Here is a 13,337-nt window from a genome sequence, read left to right as displayed (position 1 = left end):
AAATATTTAGAAAAGAAGATGTGGTTAGGATTTCCTCGGAATCGAACTCAGGAAACCATACACCATCGGATGAAGCATCAAGGAACGTGTGTAGTGTGCAGTCATGAGAGCATGAGAGCATAAATTATTGGTACAAAATGAAATCAACCAAATCCGGTGTTAGGTAGTGGATGAGGTAAGCTGTGAAAAAAAAATCGTCGGTGAAAAAAGTGTAAATATACCTATTAGAAAGAGGACACTCACCCGCTGCAGCATAAAGCGCGCCAGATTCCAGAATGATCCAGTTACAGCATCGTCAACTCGTACAGCTTAAGTAACATAAATTATGCACACGATCGTGATGAGAATGCATTCGGCAGCGTCGAATGCACACATTGCAGTTGTTTTTTCATAATTACACATCCAGAAGGGTATAGGGTTTTTTCGAAGAAATGTGTCCTAATTAGAGCGAGAGTAGGTGTTGAGCACGTTGAGCATAATTATATAATTGGCTCCATGCAATGCAACGTGACATAATATTGCAATCTTCCAGTCAGATTAAGATAAACGATTTGTATTAGAAATGCTAGTTTTGAGAGTGTGATGAAGGATCTTGCACATTGTTTTATAGATTTTTTCATTTTTAATAATGAATAATGTTATCAAAACATACTTCAGTATAATCTGAAATAAATTTTTGGATTCGATGGAATAATTCATGATAAAACATGGTTTTTTTTTTTTGCAAAACGCCTTCAAACTTTCCTGTCCTGATAATATTTGGTAAGTTATTTGATAAGATGTTACCTAATCTTTGCCGCTTGTGTATGAAAAATAAAAACCCAGATTTTTCTTCACAGACAACGATTGTCTTTTAAGGACGGCGCCAAGAAGACTGCTCTCTTGCACCAGCTGTAAAGAATTAAGAACAAAGCAAACCAAGAAATCGCCCGGCCAGTCCTTAGTTACGTACACATGTCCTGAATTTTCCCGAAGGGTTGTTATGTTTGTCCTAAGCAACGTCGCACAAAAACCACAAACAACGCTTCTCATGTTTGTAATTAAACACCACTAATGAAACGATGACATACGAGCACCGGGCAGAACTTTTCATTTCAACCTTCTGCCGAAATTAAACGACACACAGTAAAAGGCGCACGTCCTAATTATGCAGGACCACAGGTTCCAAATTTCGAGGCGTAACTTACTAGCTTTACCGTAACATGGCGATGGATTGGTGCAGATCACTTTCACGCCTTCGGCCGGAAAACTCTTGCTCTCCGTTTTCCCCGAACGGCCTTTAATAAATCAGATCGATTAGTGTCGTGCGGGGCAGACAGACAGGTTTAGAAGATGAAACTATGTTTTTGGAGGACTGTAGAATATAATCCCTTCTGTAACGCATCATTTGCATGCGTGAGTGCATCATGTTCATTTTTTAATTATTTTTAACATTTTACTCCTTTTGAATCACTTGCATGTACAAGAATATAACTGCCTGTCCAAAGTGTATTGTTATTAAGGGGTTAGTTGAGTCTTAAATGTCAAACATGTATCATATTTGGTTTCATTTCTTTAATTAAGGTGAATAGAAAACGATTGAATAGTATTTATCTGAGTGTATTTTGTAAAAGAAGTAAACATTCAAACAGTTTTTTTTAATTCAAAAATGTTCCATCGTTTAGGCACTCAACAGGTTCGTGAAAAGAGCTTATCTTCCCGTTCGATCCACTCTCGCCATCCATCTGCGACACACACACGATTCGTACACTACGATTTATGATAATAATAAATCAATTAGCAGTGATGGTGAACCACGACTGGAGGAACGCTACAGTGTGTACCGTTTAAGTGTAACTTATTACGAATATGAAATATTTATATTTTGTGTTACGGTGGATGGGCTGATAAATAATTGGTAAACGGTGGGTCATTTTGAGTATGAACGCGAAGCAGCAAGAATTAGATTGATGATCAATGCGACGAAGACGAGTGGGAAGCAACGTGTTATTCGACGGCAACAACCTCGAGGTGGTAGAGGAGTTCTGCTATTTTGAGACTGTCGTAACTTCGAATAACGATGTCAGCAGCGAAATCCGGTGACGCATTGTTCAGAGGAATCGTGTCTACTACGGCCTTCACCGTCTGCCGAGATCCAGAAGACTTCGAGACGGCGCGAAATGTGAGATATATCGCACACTGATTCGCCCGGTGGTCCTATACGGCCACGAGTCTTGGACCATCCGAGCGGAGGAAGCAAACGCTCTTGGCGTGTTTGAGCGTCGCATCCTTCGGACCATCCTTGGCGGTGTGTTCGAGCATGGAGTGTGGAGGAGAAGGATGAACCACGAGGACAAGGAAAAGGATGAGGCCTGACTAACCAACTACGTGGTATCGGCAAGTCTAGAAAGCCATTTCGATTCTTCTTATAGCCTTAACGACCTTAGAGGTAGTTCAGCCAATAAGAAGAATTTGGTGTCTGTATTTATTTGGCTTCCGGGCCACGAATGTTTCTTGGTGGATTCGGGGATTTCCCTTATCAGCTCGGGCAAGTTTTGAAGAGCGATCCTTTTAAGCTTGTGTGGTCCATAATATTAAAGAAATTCATAAAATGCGCAGAATATCGTGCATTGCTACATCTACTTCTGCACTACTGAACTATGATTATGAAGGACTCCAATGAACTCGAGCAGAGGTACGGGACTATCATTAGAGGTGTGTGCGAGGAGCGTGCTGTGTATACAAAGCTGATTAGGCACCATGGAAGTTATCCTGAGTGATCCGTAGTTTGTTAACTGGATCAAATGGATTAGTACCAGACGGAGATCCGGTGGAGCCGTTGGTTCAGGAGAGCCTATAACTCTAAGTTATAGCGTACGATAAGATCCGGGTGCAAGTAAGAAACACATAAAAGACGTTAATTTTTCAAGAATGAAGATCGAATTTTTCAACTGTCAACTGTCAAGTTTTGACTGTCAAAAATAATGAAATACTTTTAAAAACATTTTTGTTTTAATAAATCCTTTGCTTTTAGTTGTCTAATGGTCTAAACGGAATTCGAAAATGATTTTCAATTGAATTTCTTGTATTTAATACATATTATCTGCTCTGAAATTTCTACGAAAAAAAGAGAGAAATTGAAATTTTGAATTGAAATCAAAAAAAATTCTCCACAATTTTAAATGTTGCCACCACAATTTTCCGCTAAGTGTGACAACCACAACGCAACTACTGTTAGTCTTATTCGACATGGAAAACATTTTCAAAAGAAAACTTCGAAAAACCCAAACGAAAGCGGCACACATTACTTAGTGGCGCTACAACACAGCAACAGACATTGCGGCAGATACATGCTTTCCGTTGTAACCGCTCATGTTCTCCAATTACACACAGTGTAGCGGCGGAACAGGGACGGGATGCGAGCCGGGCATGCGTTTGGGATTTGAAAAATGACTACCGAACCGACAATGCACCGTACCCGTAGCAGTGCAGGGCAGCCAGCGTATGCCGGCACGACAGCAACATTCTGAACGAACATTACCGCTCCGATGGCGGCAAGTTTGTTATATTTGGACAGTTATTTGACATGAATGATCGGTCGAATGGGGATGCGTTAAATGTGTGTTTAGTAGGAAAATTTAGTGTCCGGTGGGGGCGAATTAATTATCAATTGGAGAGGGGAAGGGAGTGATTGCAGGAAGTGAAACGATTTCTTTCCCGCTAGTGTTGACGTATGTTTAATTGCGGTAATATGTTAGGTAGGTTTGATATTGATACAACATATGAACTAGAATAAAAAGATTCTTGAAACATTTAAATAATCTTAACAAAACTTTAGAATATAATTCTTGTACAGTTAAGCTCTGGTGCATCAAGTTGTTTCGACTAGGATGGATCCCCCAACAAAAAAAGGTTAAAAACCGTCTCATTAGCAATTATTATTCGTCGGAAATGTTTCTCACCAGCTCTCATTAAAATAGCGTTGTTAAATCTAACATCTCCTCCTGAGATGCTTCCTTTTCCCAGCATTCAAAATATAAAACCCAACAATTTCAGCGATCACTCACTTGCCACATAATACCAAAAACACGACCCATCTTGTCTTCGAATGCTCTCGGTGGCATGGAAAGTCCCACACGCTCATCATAAAGCCACAAATGGCGCCAGATTGTTTTCGAAAATTTCAATGATCCGTACATTTCACACATTCCACGTCGGCGTAGACTTGTGATACGGGTGTTGGGGCCACAAAAACGATCGAGGATCGTGGACGCCCTACACCCAAAACACACACAAGCCTTATGGGAATGTAAGCACCGGGCGAATTTTCGTAGGATTCGATAATTACTTACTCAACAAATCATTGAATGTCAAACGGTGCTTCGTACAGGCTCTGAGAAACAGCTCGCTTGCAACGAAGCGTGCATATTTAGCTAAGCGTGCATAAATATTGAATATTTAGCGAAACGAAACACACTCTCACACACGTTACGTATGCATGTCAACGTTTCTATTATTCGTAACAAAAAAAAAAAGAAAGAAGATAATCTAAACATGAACCCTGAAGCGCCCTGATGAGCTACAAATATTTCCATTAGTCCCAAATTTCGACCGAACACATTTGTCATCGGTCCAAACGGCATCGGAAGTAATGCTTCATTTGTGGCTGTGCTGTGATGACATCAGCGTTGGTTGGGCTAGAATCTGAGGATTGCATTCTTTGTTCCTCGTGTGAGCCTTACGCTCTCTAATGACGATTTAAATGAGATTTAATTCTCCATGTCCAATGTCTTGTAATTCGAAGAAATTAAAGAATTACAAAACCTGTCCTGAAATCCCAAAAAAGTTCTAAAAAAGTAGACTAATTAGCTTCACAAAAGCAAAAGAAGATTGTTGAGAATTATTTTGGCTAATTATTATCAAGACTTGATTTTAAATCATCTGTACGAATCTTGTTATTTTAATGCAATTAATAAATTATTCCTAATTAGTCCATCCTACAGGCTGTGGAAATGATTTAAGTCAGTTATTGTTGATTATTAATGTAATCTATCTTGATTATTAATGGAAATATAAAAATGTTTCAAATTATATTTCTTATCGCACAACACTTAAACATTCACCACTGCCCGTCATGGTACAATTTTAAATTTAAAAAAATGTCATGTTATGAAAGCACATGTCCAAATATACCCAAAAAGGTGTCTTACCAGTGTTGGTGCATATAATTGATTTGTTGCTGACAACACAAAACTGTCAAGTGTCAAAAGCCACTACTATTTACTTAAAATTAAACACATCCGTAACACTATCTATGTCACCCTACCGTATCCATTCACACGGCAAGGTTCATTGACAAAGGCAACTGCTTCTCCCCTGTCTCCCCCCACCAAGTCTTCGCCCCATAAAATGACCCCCGGAACGAACGATTCGGGTTCCGCAAAAAATACGCCACTTAGCCAAAAGTCGACGAATGCAATCAATTATGCTCCAATTACCGAACAATTAACGCCTCTCGCTAACGTGATGCTTTCCGGCGTTGATTAATGTTTGAATTTCTGTGTGTGCGTGCGTGTGTGTGCCGTTTCGGGTGTGCAACCGGGCAACCCAACCGATGGAAAAACGAGAAAATGGGGACCCTGGCCAAACGATACGCAGCGCACGGAAACTGCAAAACACCATACCAACCACCATCGGGTGGATCGGAACCGCCTTCGAAACGAGCTTCGTCAGAACTTTGTTTGAAATTAAAAATAAATCTTGCGGTTAATTTATCTTCTCGCGGTTCGCATGTCCCCCAGCCCTCTCCTGACGATCCAAGGAAGTGATCCACGGTGGAAATCGTTCGGGTGCAACGGTGACAGGAAATGTGGCGTAGAAAATAAACGCACAAAAAAAAATGTATCCATACGCCATGAATGCAACCGTTCCTAGCTCTACACCCCTTTTTCCATGGGCGTACGGTGGAAAATTGTTCGAATAATTTGTCTTTCTTCGGTTTCCTTTTGTCCCCGGTTGCGCGGCGCGACAAAACACGACAATGACACTCGATCGTTCGTCAGGTGACTAATTTATGTGATCCTGTCTGTGATCGTTTGCTAATTTGAAGGAATGTCCACAGTCGCGAGTCTCCTGTACTGTCGGTGGTACCATAAATGCGATTGTGAATTCCAGCGAAATATGCTTTAAAAGAATTCTTTTGACTGCGACATATATGTCGCAGGAAATATTGTTTCTTCTCCACATAATAAGTTTATAACATGCACGCCTTTGTCTGCATCCCATCATCAGCTTCACTCATGAACGAATCCTCAGTACAACATCATCGCTTAATTAGACACCAACTAAGAGTGCCATTAAATCGCAACTTGTACGAAGCACGTTCCCCTAAATGTCGCAACGCAGTAATACGTCTTGAGCTCCCTCCCTAACCAGTAGTTAAAATTCCGATGTCTTCCAGATGAGTCAATAAACAGATTTTACCAATTTATTTTCTTTTGCGCCCCGATCACAGATCGCCCAATTGAGCCTTGTGACGTATCGAGGTAAATATCGTCGCTATAAAACCGAACAGATGAGATACTAACGATGAAATGAGCCGTTGATAATGTTTGTCTGTTCACTGCGCCTACCGTGCTCTGCTGGCGAAGTCTCGCGTCTGCCATTCATTTTCACTGAGCAACGCGCGTTCGTTCTTAGCGCGATATTACTCGTCGGAAAAATTCCTCCACCGGACTGCGGGGATAATTAGGCAATGATTTATTGATGCTGCTTGTTCAGTAAAGCGGCGCAGCATCAGCACGTAGGAAATGATCTTTTACGCACGATCGATGGGCACGCCCCTTTTTTCCCCCGAAGCACAAAGATGATGGCTAAAAGCAGGGCTAGGTAATGGTTGTTTTGAGTTTTTTTAATTTAATTTTATTTAAAATATGTTATTGGTATTAAAGCTAATCCCTCAAGAATTTACCATAATTAAATCTAGCTCGACTCCTCCATCTAAAAGAAAAATGTTAGCACTCGCCAGGGAAAAAAGGTTTGCCTAACCCTGATTCTGTAGCGAGAAGGCGTTTCATCTGTGCTCTTTGCATACTCAGATGTAGCTTTTCTTCAGGACCTTTTTAGAACCCCAACGAACATCCTCGGTTGGCGCGTGAAAAAGTTCTGCTGCACTCAAGCAACGGTTTTGCTTTTCCATCGTGCAGTCGATCGTGGAAAACTCATCGTAACGGACGTCGAAACGTGATCGCGCGAACGGTGGTCGTACTTTTGTTGGAAAACTCTTGCAGATGTTCATTCTTTAAATCATACTTAGTGACATATCTTCCTTATAAGTGCTCGTGAAGTGCAGAATATGTGATAACTTTTAAAGATTGCTGTGCCATACTTAGTCTAGCCAGAGCGAGTGAATCACGACCGTACTATGAACAATCCTTCCCTCGGTAAACCACTTGTAACATCGACCATTACGCCAGCGATGGCATCCACATTTGCAACCTCAACACCCACCACTATTCACCAGGCCGATCATACCGCAAATAATCGTGCAAAAAATAGTTTCTCGATCGAACATCTGCTCGCGAAACCGGATCGAGCTAGTGCGTCATCCTCATCATCGGTTGTATCTTATCGTGGATTAGATCATCGGCTGGTGGGATCGTCCTTTTCGAACACCATTCCCCCGGTGCCTAATGGAATGGTTTATCAAACTATGATGACACGCAGTTCGCCTGCAGCTGAGTTTATGGCTGTCGATAAGCTTGAACCAAGCGTGAATACTTTTGACGATCGACCACCGTCGGAAGAACGGGCGGGATCTTCTTCGCCCGAGTCGAGCTGCAATGAGGATACGATGGATAATTGTTCGGAGATTGCTTCCGAAGGAAGTGCTGGAGGTGAGTTAGTTAAATTTGACGATATTCAAAAATGGTTTTAATTATTTGAACTTTGAAGAGGATATTTCATGCTGGATTTTGATTTGCATTAGTACTATGAAAATTTGTACTGTCGCACCTGAATAAAAATTATGCTTAATTAGTAGCCATATTTTATTTTATTTTATTTTAAAATAATTTATACAAATTATAAATTTTGAAAGTTAATATATGTTTATAAGGGTTATATATTTTAAAATATTGTTATGGAGGCAATTTTAATTCAAATTAATCAAAATTAAAAGTATTGTGAAAAATTGCACTACTTTGAGATAGACTCTAACATGCCATTCGTTTCTTAAGATAATATGTACAGCTAGTTTAAATAAGATATGAACATATTTTCCAACTGTTTTCTTCGATTATGTTATGACTCTAAGAGGCAAATGTGGTCTTAAAGACCCAAAGTCTGTATAAAATAAACAAAACAATATTATGGTATGGCTTTTATAATAGCATAAACATTACCTTTAGAATTCTCAATTCACGCATGATTTTTCAGTCAGCTGTGGATAATTCATACAACACAAACATATTAAAGGTCTTAAGCTTGGTTTGAGAAACTTTAGGCATATCTTTTGTTTGGTTGACTGCCCTTTGCTGGCAATGAAAGGATAGACCAAGTGGCCAAAAATAATGATGCAGAAGGAAGGAGCTTTTTCGATACCTGCGTGCTCCACACTTCATGGCTCAATGGCAGAGTTTGTGGGATACCAATGAACTTGGAATATGCGATCCCTTCTCGAGTGTCCTTGAAGCCTTGGTTCCACGACATCTCAGGCGATCCCTACGCATTGAGCGCGCATCTCCAGCGCACAGGACATGTCGACACCAAAGCATGTGGTTGCGATCTTGGAGACCACTAGATTGGGCACGACTAAGATCATCTTCTTCGGTTATGTGTGTAGTGATGGATCATGGTCTTTGGAGACGGCGGATTGAATGTTGGGGTCCATGTCATTTCCATATCAAAAGTGCTGACCGGAGGGAGGGAGTCTCTTTCCATTTTGAAGAGGTCCTCAACACATATGATGGCCTTATCCCCGTATGCAGGTCCCCAATACGATGTCTCTCAATCCTCTTAATACGAAGCCACTACTGCAACGCTGCTAACGCGGGTCCCCTATTATTAGATCCCTTGTAGCAAGCAGATGCAGGGCCCTAGGCTCTACACTTCGCTTACCGTTTGATCCACTGCTGATTGTGTGGACACATTGGACCCATTATTGGTAGCAGTTCGAGGCATTGGAAGATCGCCCAATTAGGATTAGGATCCTTTTCAGGTTTTGCCGAGCGAATGGTTTAGTAGTTTCATACCTTTCCTACCTTTCCTCCTCTACAGATTAAGTAATGGAAGAATTCAAAAATTAAGTCAATTTGTAGAATCTAGTAGAATCATCAGAAATGCCACAATGCTGTTGTTTGCACCTATAGTAAATTTAATATAGTTCTATTGGCTTTCAAAATAGCTATATTAATAGTGTTAGTACCAATCAAGTTACAAAAATGCACATGTACTTAAAATTATATAACATCAAAGATCGATTATATAAGAATGCTTGGTACTACAAGTATTTCTAAAAGCGTTAAATATACTTTGATTCTTCTAAATTCTATTTACAGAAAAAATCCAAGTATATCTACAAATGGTAACATTACTAAACGAACGAATAAAAAAACAGTTAAATGACAAACAATTGAAGTACAACAGGCTCAAAGTTATCAAAGTCAAAGATATTCAATATTTAATATCGAGCATAGTAAAGTAACCAAAACCACTCATTTCGAATACCGCATACACCACTAAAGAATCGCTAATTACTTTTCACTACGCCGTGGCTACTGATTGATGTTAGGAAATTGCTACAACAAAATGTCAGTCGCTCAGACAAAACAACTCTAAACGCTTGATATATTTTTAGCAACATCTTTAAATACTTCTCTCAATAACTTATCGCCTACGATCGTTTATTTTCTTGCTGTCGAAAAATCGACCCGCCGAGTGTCCTCCTTACGCCCTCTGCTGCCCGCAGCAAATCCGTTCGCACCAAGAATAAAGTCCGGAAAACTAACAAACCTGTCGTACCGCTCATCAATCATCACCAAAGAGGCATTTAATCGTTTTCTAATTGCCTCCAAATACGCCACTTAATTGTCACCGACTGTCGATCAACGGTTTCAAACGGAAAGGATGTGGTAAAGATCGTCGTGGTAGAGTTTAGATGTTTAAGGCGGTGTCCATTCCTTGTCCACTCAAAATTACGTTAGCGGTTGTGAGAAGGCTACGTGCCTAGTGTTTTTTTTATTTCTCTATAAAATGGAACTATTTTAGTGTTTAGTAGAATATTTGAATATTTTTTAGAAGAACAATTTTATTTTGAACGTTAATATATCCATACCTGTCAGCAGAGCATTTTACAGTTTGTTTTTCACCTTGAAGAATTTTCCCTAATTACTCAATTTTTCGTTCTTTTTTCCTGACTCTTTGCTCGAAGGTGGCCTTACAACGCACGACGATCGAAAGAAACGACCACGGACAGCGTTCTCTGCGGCACAAATCAAAGCACTGGAGACTGAATTTGAGCGCGGAAAATATTTATCTGTCGCCAAACGAACAGCACTGGCCAAGCAGTTACACCTAACCGAGACGCAGATAAAGATCTGGTTCCAAAATCGACGCACCAAATGGAAACGCAAATACACTGCGGACGTAGAGTCACTGGCCTCACACTACTACTCTCAGCTCGGCATTGGAAGCTTCGCCCGACCGATGGTTGTTGGAGATCGGCTGTGGTTGTTCAGTCAAACACCAAACGGACCAACACCCGTCCAATCGTTGCTTCTGAATGGTCCTCAACCCGGTTCGGCAGGTACGGCGCCCCATCATCCAGCGCTCGGTATGCAACATCCAGCCGCCATTAGACCATATCCAGGTCTTTCAGGATCGATCCCAATGAACGCAGGTCCTAATTTTACCACCCGTCCCGGTATGTCGTCTGGAGCATATATCCCCGCAATAAACTCACCAGGAGCAGGCGCTTTCCTTCACAAAATTCCTTCACCATCGCCACAAAACCGACTAGCACAACCGCTTGGCTTACGGCCATTCGCGTCCGGAGATCTCATCGACGGTGCGTACTACTCTGCCGCCGGAATGGCAGGTCCTAAGTTTAACCCAAACGAACTGGTCAACGGGGGACTACTGGCAACGGATAGCAACAGCTCGGGAATAGCCGATCTCGAGCGAGCATTTGGCAATCCGAGCAATATGATCGACAGTTTAACCACGTCCAGTGCAGCTGAATCATCGACCGTGTCTGGTGTGCGTGCCGGCGGGAAAAAGAGCACGGATTTGATCAACAACAACGAGTGTACTAGCAGGGATGGTTTAGCTGGCAGTGAGCAAGATTCGTCCAGTGAAATTGATTGTGAAGAAATTGAGGACGAAGCAATGTTATGATCGCAACGTGTTTAGCATTATCTTCCAACGAAATTTCGGACGGAGTTGGGTAAAACGTGTTGTGAAATACAAATGTTTTGAAAAATATGTTAAATTTCACGTTCAAAAAATTTTTAAATAAAATTGGAAAAATTGTACACATATTCGTCTTTCTATTTATCACACAGTCAGCCGATTTTGATTCGGTTTGTGTTTAGTTTGAAATAAACTGAATCTGTTGGCTACTTAGCCAACATAAACTTTTCGGATAGGGAAGTTAACGAATATTTGGCAAAGAACGGTTTTTGCGGTTTTTAAGCTGGGGCTAAAAATTCGTCCGCTTACCGTATCGTTTGGTTCTTAAGTGCGTGAGCAAACGAGTACGGCAGCTTACGCATTTATTACTTAATTTTATCCCTCTCTCACACGACCTCTCGCTCTCTATCGGCACGAAGTCGGACGCGTCCACACTAACACCGCTTTTATTGCAGTTACGGCGGGAAGCTGCAATAAACGCTTGTTATTGTGAACACTCCCCCCCGTGCGAAGGTACGTTTGCCTTAGCTCTTTACACTCCGTCCGACGTCCAAGACGACGACTTTAACAGACGGACGTTCCAAACGCGTCCCTTTCGTAGTCTGAATAATTACGCGTCGCACTTCTCCGTCTTTCGATCGTACCGTCTCGATTACTCTTCCGCGTGGCCAACAGTTCCGAGGGCTGTTATCATCTACTATCAAAACGAGATCGCCTATAACAATCGGAGGGGATGGCTCGAACCACTTGGATCGTTTCGTGAGCGTCGGCAAGTACTCCTTCAACCACTTCTTCCACAAAATGTTCGCGTATACCTGTGACGCTGCCCATGTGTTACGTAGCGTGGCAGAGGAATCATCAAAGGGAAGGAGGGGCTTCACACCAGACGGTGACCCTAAAAGAAAATGATTTGGGGTTAGTGGTGCGTCTTCACCTCTGTCAATCGGCACATGTGTCAAGGGGCGCATATTAATTATGCTTTCGGTCTCGATGAGCATAGAGTTCAGTATTGCATCGGTCGGGGTTCGTCGAAATGGCATTTTCTCGAGCGTTCGTTTTACCGTTCTTATCATTCTCTCCCATGCACCTCCGAAGTGTGGTGCAGACGGCGGATTAAAGGTCCATTTTGTATCGGGAATATCGATCTCTTCCATGAGTCTTTGCGTGTCGATCCTTCTGGTCGCTTCTACTAACTCTCTGTTAGCTCCGACAAAGTTTGTACCATTGTCGCTGAAGATTTCGTTAGGTGTACCTCTTCGTGCCATAAAGTTTCTCAGCGCCAGTATGCACGCATCTGTGGAGAGAGAATACGCTACTTCTATGTGTATCGCTCGTATTGTCATGCATGTAAACAATACGCCCCACCTTTTTTCAGATTTTCCGCGACCTGTTGAGACGATCATTGGACCGAAATAATCAATCCCAGTATAGGAAAACGGTTTCAAGTAAGCGGCTAGACGGGCTGGAGGCAGTTGACTCATCATCGGAGAGCGGGTCTTAGTCAGTCTGATTCGACAAAACAAGCAGTTGTTCGTTACGCGACGGCACGCTCTGCGTAGAGCGGGGATATCGTATCTGGATCGTACTTCGTTCAGTACCGTTTCATGATGTCCGTGTCGAAGTTTCCGATGGTAGTCTCCTATAATTAAATCCACGACTGTACCGGACTTGGGAAGTATTATTGGTCTTTTAACAGCTGAATCGACGAACAGGCAGGCATCGATTCTCCCCTTAACACGTAAGAGTCCATCTTCATCAAGGTACGGGCTACGCTTGTATAATGAACTGCTTCGCTTAATGCGGACTTGCTGGTTCCTCGTCGACAGTGCTTCCTTTAGGATGTTGTACTCTTCAGGGTAGTTTTCTTGTTGTACAATTCTCAGAATGAGTTTTTCCGCTCGCTGTAGCTCGACGCTGGTGAGTGCTCCGGTGTGTCTTGTCGTCGGTTT

The 13,337-nt window shown here is 41.8% G+C and overlaps 2 protein-coding genes across 2 annotated transcripts in view; one reads left to right on the top strand and one right to left on the bottom strand.

Moving 5' to 3' along the window:
• LOC126563252 (biogenesis of lysosome-related organelles complex 1 subunit 2) overlaps positions 1-13,337 on the bottom strand; it is a 271,392-nt gene that overhangs the window by 151,554 nt on the left and 106,501 nt on the right. The gene's annotated exons all lie outside the window — the stretch shown is intronic.
• Positions 7,394-11,373, top strand: LOC126562185 (homeobox protein Hox-D3). Its single transcript, XM_050218622.1, has 2 exons — positions 7,394-7,874; positions 10,409-11,373. Exons 1-2 carry the CDS (start codon positions 7,403-7,405, stop codon positions 11,371-11,373), a joined length of 1,437 nt encoding a protein of 478 aa, XP_050074579.1. The 5' UTR covers positions 7,394-7,402.

Source organism: Anopheles maculipalpis, chromosome 3RL (genome assembly GCF_943734695.1).
Source record: "Anopheles maculipalpis chromosome 3RL, idAnoMacuDA_375_x, whole genome shotgun sequence".
In the NCBI taxonomy this organism is placed as follows: Eukaryota; Metazoa; Arthropoda; class Insecta; order Diptera; family Culicidae; genus Anopheles; species Anopheles maculipalpis.
Note: the sequence above shows the minus strand (reverse complement) of the source record. Positions and strands in the feature narration are given on the sequence as shown.